At 40.6% G+C, this 10555-nt stretch overlaps 2 protein-coding genes and 1 pseudogene across 2 annotated transcripts; all 3 read left to right on the forward strand.

Annotated features, from left to right (window-relative positions):
- The first annotated feature begins 240 nt into the window (after positions 1-240).
- LOC149098368 (uncharacterized) lies at positions 241-1456 on the forward strand (annotated as a pseudogene).
- Positions 1457-2618: 1162 nt separating this feature from the next.
- On the forward strand, positions 2619-4433 carry LOC149098369 (uncharacterized). The gene has a single exon (XM_089278208.1). The coding sequence runs from the start codon at positions 2724-2726 to the stop codon at positions 3612-3614; it is 891 nt and encodes a 296-aa protein (XP_089134334.1). The 5' UTR covers positions 2619-2723; the 3' UTR covers positions 3615-4433.
- A 1412-nt stretch (positions 4434-5845) lies between these two features.
- Positions 5846-8269, forward strand: LOC110052490 (beta-2 adrenergic receptor-like). The gene has a single exon (XM_020758618.2). It carries the CDS (start codon positions 6341-6343, stop codon positions 7421-7423), a length of 1083 nt encoding a protein of 360 aa, XP_020614277.2. The 5' UTR covers positions 5846-6340; the 3' UTR covers positions 7424-8269.
- Positions 8270-10555: the final 2286 nt, after the last annotated feature.

Below are 10555 nucleotides of genomic sequence, written 5' to 3' on the forward strand. Positions count from 1 at the left end.
ATCATTAATTCCCATCGTTTGTAAGCCGGTATGTGTTTAAAACTCAATAAAAGCTATAACAAGTAGCTACATAACTAAACAATCAGCATTTTGATGGTTGTCTTGTGAAATTGTGAAATTGTGAAATCGAAGAGGAGAAGTATCGAGTCTGTGGATGATGAAACTGTACCTATCTATAATGCCGGCGAGCGCTGTGGGCCCCATACTAGAGGATATGTGGAGGTCAAGTTAAATCAAATCATGCAATGTGCATGGAGAAAGAACTTGCTATGGGTTTTAGTACGCATTCATGCAAGTCAGAAGCAATCTGTTCCTGGTTGGAGTGGTTTCAATATTTTGGTGCGTAATAACCAAGAAGTTGCCAAGGATAACGTGGGCTATCTTCCAACAATCAATGCCCCAACGACGAACATGTCAGCTGTGTACCAAGTCCTCATCAAGTCCCTACAGATTAAAGAAACTTTAAACCTCCAAAGCATAGTTGTTGTGTTTGATCAGGCACTGTATGCTAAAGCTACTGAGATAAAGTGGAAACACAGGGCACAGTTCAGAATGACCTTGTGTTGAGAATGAGTGTGTTCCATACCATTTGCACTTTCTTGTCAGTGATCGGAAAGCGTTTCCAAGATGCTGGTTTACGAGACGTAATAGTCGACTCTGGAGTAATTGCTGAAGGATCTGTGGCTGGTGTTCTAGAAGGCCGTACATATAATCGCGCCGTACGATTTCACAAGCTCATGTATGAAGCTCTTAACAGGCTAGCATGGATGGGATTTAACTCTTGGATTGAGGAACATCATAAAGAGAAGAAGCCTACTGTTGATGCGTTTTTAAAAGGACTGAAAGCGCTCTGTGATAACACATGTGAACAAGAATTCAAAGACACAGTGGAGAGTCCCTCATTTGAAGAAGTATCGCAACTGTTCTGCTTGTATACGAGCTATCTCCGACATGATAATGGGAAGCTATCGAAGTTCTGGATGTCTTATGTTGACATGGTGGAAATATTACTTGGTCTGTTAAGAGGATCTCGGGAGGGAGATTGGGATCTTCACCTTTCATATATTAGTGAAATTGTCCCGTGGTGTTTCGCATATGATAACCTTAACTACGCCAGGTACCTTTCAGCATATCTGCATGAAATGTCACATCCACCAGCAGAGCATCCGGACACCCTGGAATACTTGCGATCCGGAGGATTTTCTGTTCAGATTGCCGAAGAGAATACCTGTTGATCAGACGTACGAGGAGACTGTCAACAAATACACTCAAACGTCAGGAGGAACTAAAGGTTTCAGTCTAAGGCCTAATGCAGTAAGCAAATTCTGTAGCTTACAGTTCTTGTTGACGCTACGTCTAGAGATTTCGAACTCACGCTCTGTTGAAGAGACTCGAGGAGCCCGTTGAGAATTGAAAGATAGAGCAAGCGAGGTTCGACTAGAAAAACAAATAAAAATACATGTGAAGAAGAGCCGAGCGATATGAAAAATACAGGACAGAATATAAAGACATACAAATGTTTCCTGGCTGTAGCGTAGACGGTGAAGCTAGGTAGAATAGATTCCGCAACGATATTAACTTGAAGCTAGAGAAAACGTTGAAAAGATTGGCGCGCTAGGAAACCGTAGCGTTTAAATAGTAGTAATTTGCATACATAAATGGCAAGCAAAACTAAAAATTCGCACGTGAAATCCTACAAATTCTACCTGGTCGCTGAATACCGGAGCACCTTCCTGAGGCAACTCAAAGATATATTGCACATCAGTAGTTCTTGTTCCCAACACAAAGATCTGCAACCAACACGAATACAAAGAGATGAAGCTGATGTTCAATCTATAGTGTCAATTCTTCAAAACACTTGGCTCAACCCATTCAGCCCTGACCTTCAAGACCTCGTCTGTCTTTCCACAGGAAAAGTTGCCACTCCTGATGTAGAGCACGACTTGCTACAAGCTAAAGATAAAGGAGAGGAAGCCTACAACGCATTCCGAGAGCAACGACTTCGGTCTAATCCACCCAAAGTCAAGTTCCATGATTCAATCACCAAAGCTAAGCTGAAGACTTTTACTCACTTGAACAAGGAGGTATCAGGTAAAGCTGGTAAGAACCAAGAAGTGATCATCAGGGCCGACAGAAGACTGTTTGCTCAAATGATTGTCATCGCAGAGAGCAGAGACTTACAGATGAGAGAAGTGTTATCCCATCCTCTCGGACCACTCCCTTAGTCATTAGCTACCGCAGATGGCTTAATGCGTAAGACAAACAAAGCATCCTTGGCTAAAGAACTGCATAAAAATGTCGAAGTAGCAGATGCCATTCCCCAACCCTCAGCATGTGTAATAGATGGGATGGCTCTTGTCCAGTGTTTGAAAGGTGATAAGAAGACATTTGCCGCAGTTGCTGAAACTCTTCTTTGCAGAGTTCTAAACGAAGGTGGAACAAGTGACAGGATTGATGTCGTCTTCGACGATTACAGAGAGGAATCCATAAAGAACGCCGAAAGAGAGAACAGGGGTGACGGTTTAGGAAGCGAATACCGCAATATTCAAGCCGAACACAAGGTTAAACAATGGAGAAGATTCCTGTGTAGCTCAAAGAACAAACAAGCTTTCATAATGTTTGTAACCAGCGAGTGGAAGAAAGAAAAGTACACAGCGAAGCTATCTGGAAAGACTCTGGTTGTTACGTGTGGCGAAACATGTTACCAATTATCGTCTGGAATAATGCAACCTATCAGTGAGCTCGAATCAACCCAAGAGGAGGCTGACACCCGAATCCTCTTACATGCAGCCCATGCAGCTAAATCGAGGTTTGCTTCGGTCGTCACAGTATCAGAAGACACTGATGTGTTGGTACTTCTTTTGGCCTTCAAGAGCTTTATTCCTTCTTCAGTATTCATTAAAAGTGGTTCACAGACCAGAGTCAAGTACATCGATATCTCAAGAGTAGTTGAGAGGGTTGGAGCAAGTGTATGCAGATCACTGCCGGGCTTTCATGCATTCATAGGGTGCGACACTGTTAGTGCTTTTGCCGGACGGGGAGAGGTTGCAGGTTATCGAATTGTAAAGCAAAATGTTGAATTTCAAGAGATGTTCCAGCATTTGGGTATGTTCTGGAATATGTCTGATCACCTGTACCATAGTCTTCAGAAATTTACATGTGCCATGTACTGCAGCAACCCTGGGACAAGCGACATCGAGGAGCTGCGATATCGACTGTTCTGTTTGAAGAGAGGAGACGTTGATTCCAACCAGCTGCCACCCTGCAATGATACGCTGCACAAACACTCGCTACGAGCAAGCTACCAGGCTGCTGTTTGGAGACGAAGTTTACAAAGATGCCCAGCCATCCCATCACCAGTGGGATTTGGCTGGTGTAGTGAAGACGACAAGCTGGTCGTAGACTGGATGGGTGGTCAGCCAGCTTCGCAAGCTGTTCTAAAACTACTATCTTGCCAGTGCAGTAGGTCCTGCAAACTTCCATCGTGCTCCTGCATTGTCAATGGGCTGAAATGTACTGATATGTGCCGGCTTCAAGATTGCACAAACAGGCCAAATGATGACGACGATGTGTTATCCGTTGACGACAATGACGATGAAGAAAGCGAAACGTAAGAATCTCATAACCATAGGAAAAATATGAAATAACTGTCCTTATACATACTCTTACATTCGTAAGGTTTAGTTTCGAATGAAATACTCTCTTTAATGTATCGAGTAACTGTTTGTGGTTGTCATGGCAACCGCTAAATGCTTTAAAATAACTTAGCTGTTATTTTTGTCTGAAATTAAACATGAGTCTTTGTTTACATTAAAGTGAAAATGATGCTTGACTAACGCGAAAAGGACAAGTTTCCAATGTGTTTGGTACTGGTATGGCTTCAGAATGGATGATATCAGGACAAAGAAGACTCGTTAAGGGAGCTCTTTAAAACTCATTAGCTGAATAGTTAATCCAGGCCAGTGCTAGAGTGATCTACACATGATTGAACTTTTTGACAACGTATATTGCAGTTGTTATTTTTTAAAATTAGGAAGTGAAAAGCCTTATTTTCAGTGACTTTTATTTCAGTTGTGGACTCATCGACCATTTTCGTCTCCATGGCAACAAGACAACCTTAAAAAAAGTTTCCTTCTTTTGCAATTGAATCAATGTCATATTCTGCTGGGCCTAAAATGTATAAAATGTTGTTTGAAGAGAATTGCACGATGGACATCGCTCAGAATCTGAAGCTGTTAACCGGATCCGTGGTCATCAGGCAGTTTAGATGACGTCATTTTATCACATGTTTAGAGCAAGAAAGCTACTGATAGAAGCTTGCTATCATACCTTAAAATTGACTTCAGTTATTGCAGATTGAGAAAATACGTGATAGCACTGGTCCCTCCACATGGTACAAAAAAACCACTTTTGGGGGTCTTGGCCCATGGACTAAGAGGATGAGCAATACAGCTGATCGCTTCAGGCTACAGAAACTGCACTTAAGCCCTGTGACCCATCTGTCTTCTCTGAACATTAAGACTGGAACAGATTAACCTCTTACTAACCAAGCGTAAGGGCCGCACTGGGCAATATTGGCCCGAGGTAATGGCAGTACGGACGGAGCGCAGCGGTCAGTATGGTAAAGCATAGTTAAGGCGGTACTAGTGCTAGGCACTCCGAAAACATATCAATCTGGAATTTTTTACACATACGATTTGTCGCGTCCGATGGCGTGACGAGGACTGATGATGATGATGATGATGATTTGTCGTCGTTGACAAAAAAGGCTTTCCTGCGTCTGACCATGACACTGTGGGCGTTATTCCACATTAAGCGAAGTGCACTTGGAGGTCCCATTACCAGTCCTTTTAGAATAATTTAGACCGTGACCTATATTGGTGCGAGTCAGGCGTTTCGCTTTATCTTAAAGGATCATCACGGATGCCCCCGATCACCTCATAGTAAAAGAAAAATCACTTAAAGGTTTTTGCTACTAGGTGCGTCAATTATTGTGGATATCGAAGCAGTGAATCGTGCCATGCATCCTCTTAAGCTTCCCATTGCGGCTGGGAATATCCACACATTAAATGTTAAAAAAGCCGAAGTGCGCAACCTCCAAGAATTTAACCCTGCTTGGACAGGTGCTCTATTTTGCATGATCGGTGGCCTGACCACCGTCTCCTGCGAGCCGCCACGAAAGCCACAAACGGAAAAAAAGGTACCACGTGAACTTGTGAAAAAAACAAGAAATGAGGCCCATATCGATATCGTAACCAATATTTACGTAATAGTTTTCATCTGTTTGTACTGCATTAGCTTTCATTACGGTGAAAATCCCATTTTTACTGGCCAGCCAATCCCAGACAAATTGCCGGCAAAACCATCAATAGTAATATTTCCATCTTCGTTGTTCTTCCTCGTAGTCAAAACAAAATCAGTCACGATTCCTCAGGGGCACCGGTCGCACGGCAATGCCTATAACGTTATGCTGTGGCAAGGAAACTCACAATAAAGCGAATGAAATTGTCTTTTGTTACAAGTGTCAATTCAAGGATGCAAATTAAAAGGATATCCGCTTGAAGTCCATCCACATAGAAAAGGCTTGTCCCTGTATTTACTCTTAAAGATAACTGAGATGATGGCACCGAAGCTAGAACTTTCAACTTAATATAATTATATTGCAGTGGGGCATATTATGTCGCAACTGAAGCCTCTTATCCATGTTTCAATTTTCTGTTTCCATTCAGGTTGCTTTGTACTTTAGAAGAAAATGCTGAACGGTCTAAGCTTCTACATTCACAACCATGGCTGTAATTTGCACAATAAATGCGTAGAATTATACTGTTAGTAGAAATATTATGCCCACGTTATCAAGTTTATCGCAATGATTCCTGTTCCCAAAATCCGTTATTCGAATCTCAATTGAAATCTTTATTACTTAGATAGTACAGCTTGCTTGAGATGGCGCCTACAAACTTAATGCAATTCACCTAGCTTGATATAATTCAAGAGAAGCATGTTTTTCACGATTGTGCTGGCTAAAAGATCATTCTACACTTCCGTCTTTTCTTTGCGTTTCATTATTGTGAAACGCTATTAGTAATAAATTTTAACTGACGGCTCCCATCGTATATAGGATACGAGATTGCCTTTATTTATCAAAGAGGCCCGAGGCTGTTATTTACGAAAACGTGTTGTTTGTATCTCAAAACATCATGCAAAAAAAAAAAATTATCTTAATATATTCAGTGTTTAGATTGCACACTTTGAAGAGTGCTTTTGTTTAATTATTTTCAGAAACTTCGGCCTTCGTTTCAAATTTATATCCAGTATATTTTCTGGTTGATTCTCTACAAACATGCCTCACTTTATGGCATGGCTTAGCACCTGCAACACAAGTTGTGTGAAAAACAATAGGTCAAGCAATGAAACTGAAGCTGGAAACGAAGACACGCTTCTTCCTCCGCCATTGATTGTTCTTCTGTTCTTCATGTGTTTGCTGATTGTTGCAGTCAATGGCTTCGTCATCTTCTTGACCTGCCAAAGGAAAATACTGAGAACGCTTACAAATATGTTTCTTACTTCATTGGCGATTTCAGATCTCATGTCAGGTCTGGTGGGAATTCCTCTTCTTGCCATCTGTTTGGTGAAAGACATAATTATGGTCTGCGTCTCTTCCACAATTTTTCTTCGATTCACCGCCATCTCTTCAGTCGGCCATGTTCTGCTCATCGCTTCTGATCGCTACATGTTTATAGTTCACGACATGAAATATCATTCTATTGTAACAAAATGGCGAGCTATCGCTTCCATTTTTTCCATTTGGCTGTTGTCATTTCTAGGTTCTGTTATTCAACTGTCTTGGCACAATCTCGACGAAGCCGCGCTAACTGAATTTGAAAGTAGAACAGAAGATATTGATATAAAGTACAGCCTAGCTTGTATCGCGCTGTTCTTTGCAGTTCCTTTGTTGTTTATGTGTTATATTTATGGACACATATTCTACATTTCGTTTAAACGCAACAAAACTGATCGTCAATTGAACAAGAATCTTCAGCAGCCCAGCTGTCGATCATTACTTCAAGAGCGGCGAGGACGCAGCGTTTTGCTGATCACAATGGTGATTTTTGCCCGCTGCTGGTTGCCATTTTTCTTGATGGTACTTGATGCACACATGGAATCATCACCGTTTTCTCCTCTGCCAGTGTCGATAGAGCGTCTACTAGTATTTCTCGGCTTCCTTCCTCCACTGTTAAACCCAGTCCTGTGCACATTGGCAAAGAAAGATTTCCGACATGCATTAAAAGAAGTAGTCCTCCGAAGGGAACCCTCGCGCCAGTGTGAAGGAAACTGCACTTTTTCAAGTCGTGCGCAAACGGTTACTGAGTGCAAAAGACAGTGTAGAGGGCAAAAGAGGAGAAACGAAGTAACACTGATGTGACATGAAATCTCAAAAGATGATACTACACCACGGTGTTATTTGAAACCACAACCTCAAAACAAACAACACATTTTTCTTTATGTATATCGACTAGCTTTCAAAGTAGGAAAGGTGTAGCGTTATTATGAGTGGTCCTTCACGAGTACGCATTAGACCTCGGTGAAATCTCCCTGCCCCCGTAAATCTATTTGATTACAGAAATAATTCAAACTCATTTTTACTTGTGAGATCTTGAAAATTTTTCGACATCGATCTTGATCGAGAGAAGAAGAAAAAACAATGGGAGCACCAAGAAGTTTGGGAAGACGTACGGGCAGAGAAAGCCGCAACAGCTAATGAGACAGGGATCGGAGTAACCACGTTAACGATAGAGGAGTAAGTTGTAATTCTCATAAGGCAGATGAAGAGAGAAGGGTTCGACAAAATCACAAGCTATGGCTTTATTATGAGCTAAGAAAACTCTCATTGTTTCAGATAAGTTTCAGAGTGTAAAATCAGAGATTTGTCAAGTTACCCATATTCAAGTGAATAAAATGGTTCATTAGTATAATAGAAATTGGGTAATGTAAAGTAAGTAATAAAGAAATGTATTTAAGCAACAAATGTGTTGAATTGCAAGTGAAAAAAAAGTATTGTAAGTACCTAAGTGAGGTAAAGTAAGTGTCTTCTTAGTCAAGTATTGAGTAAGGAACGGGTTTCGATCAAGTATATAATTAGAAAAACGATTGCGTTCGGGAGATACGTAATTTCTGTATTACAGAAAATGCCGCGGACGAAGTATCTGCCCGCAATGCGTGATGATTGACTGTGGTCCTTGAAGTAACTAAATAAAAACGTAAAAGACAATGCACTGTATGAAATCCAACGTAGGTAAATATATGATTTTTTCTAGATTTCTTAACAATTCAACCAATCTTAGAGGACTGTTTTTTTTTTTTTGTTTTTTTTTTTCTTTTGCTTCTGAGATGTTCTTTCCATGACCACTAAAAGGGTCCAATACCCAACTTTTACGTGGTCATTTACTGCAATAGCCAAATCAAGCACATTTAGTGGAAATTATTCGGCAGAAAAAGACAAAAACTTCGAATTAATTCAAGCTATCCATTAGAGATTAACTTCAAACAAGCACTACGGGGGATGTTTTACAATCCTCTTAGCCTCTAATATGTGTTTCATGCTTCCATTATTACTATTACTCACTGGAAGAGTAGCACAGGTAGGGGTTCTAATGCCCAGCTTAGCGCCACGTGATTAATCATCGACAAATGGTTTAACTCTTCAGGTATAACCAAACCTCTAGGGAAAAAAACGATAACAGACTTGGCCTAATTTCTTGCACATATTCATCTACTGTAAACTTATTAAAATAGGGTCTTGCTCGGATATTTTCGTGTATTTCTATCTCCTATCTACATGTTTCATGTAGAGGATCAGGGTCAATCTTTTTAGACTAGGTGACCTAAAAGTTAATATTAGAGTTACATTACTACAAAAATTTAGTCACGGCTTCTCTTGCTGTGCGCTCGTAAAGGACTGCAGTTGTGGGTCGTCCTTCTTGCACATCTTCTTCTTGTGATAAAAGTCAAACACTTCGTCCTTTTTAATGGCGATCATTTCTCCATAGTCGATGTTCCCGTCTTGTCTGTGTCAAGAATTCGGACAAGCTTTATTAGTTGTTTTTTATCACTGGAATGCCAGCTTTCTTGACGCCATTTATAAACTCCGCTCTTGAGATCTTCTTACTGTTGTCTTTATCCAGATTAAGGAAGAAGTCCACTGCATGAAGACCTCTGAGCTCTATGTACTCTAACAGCAAATTAAGAACAACCTGCAAGTTAAAATACATACAATATTGTATAGCATTCTTTATACTCGATTCCCTGTAAGAGACGTTTGTTTGTGTTATCAGGAATGTGATTTAACGCTCAGTGTTGACCGATGTGTTGGTATGGTGTTTTCCCGCCATTATGTCCTTTAACTCACAAGTCACAGCTATCAGTTGTTTCCCGCCGTTATGTGCCCCGCCCACCACGGCTCTAATCGTTTTCCCGCTCAAAACGCAGCAACTGTACTTTCCACCTACATCGCTCACACTTTTAAAGTTATTTGTTAGTTTTTGGTGATTTTTCAACTAACGATTGAAATTCAGTTGATCATTTGTCAGCTATCAGTCACATGTTAATTCCATCCTGACCTTCTAAATAAACTTAGATCAATTTCCGTTCATTACTCACCACTTTATAGAAATAGCAAGCAATAAGCTGCATCCAGTTTGGTGGCCCTTGGGCTTCTGTGTGTTGCTTTGATTTCCTACAACTAGTATTGAAATCATAACTCAGGCGTGATCAGTTAGAAAGAAGTCCTGTCTACAAGATGTCATAAAATGTTTTATAGTTTGTTGTAAGATATATACGAGAGATCTGTTCTGGTGGGAAAATCAACACTCACTAGGAGTGCTGTACGAACAGTCGCTGGATATCAGAATATTCCAAGGAGTACCTGAAACCACTACTTTTAACTCCTAATAGACTGTTATAACCTTGGCAGATTTGGTGGTGATACCAACAGTGAGCATATAAATGGATAAAAACAAAAACAAAACAAAAAACCAGCAGTTAAAGGGCAGATGCTAACAGAGAGAAAATATCACTGTTTCCATTCACGCTTGAAAAGATGCATTTAAGAGATGAAAAAGGATTTCTTCGAAATGTTTCTTCGGTGGTCAATCGTCGAGTGCAGTTATCAGCAAATTGCACTAAGTATGTAAAATCTTCTTTCAAAAGTATAATCCTCAATCATCGAGATGTTCTTTGAACTCCAAAGGAAGCAAACTTTTGTCGTCCATCTTCATAGCTAACATTCTGGTGTCCTTTGTACGTAGGTTTTGCTGCGCAAGCGACAATCCCAAGCGGTGATCCTGTCGGGGAATTTCTTTGGCCAGTAGATTTAACGACAAGCAAAACAAGAATTGAATTTCTGCCGGCCTCAAGGTAAACTTTAGCGTGGGCTGTCTTTAAATTATAATCGGACGAAACCTCACAAATTCTCACCTTTGGAAAATTCGTCGTACTCGCTAGAACTACCTCCACATAACGAATTTGGGCTCTTTTTCCTACTGTTATTCGACTGTGC

Source organism: Orbicella faveolata, unplaced genomic scaffold (assembly GCF_042242905.1).
Source record: "Orbicella faveolata isolate gen_17 unplaced genomic scaffold, um_ofav_v1 contig_46, whole genome shotgun sequence".
Lineage (NCBI taxonomy): Eukaryota > Metazoa > Cnidaria > Anthozoa > Scleractinia > Merulinidae > Orbicella > Orbicella faveolata.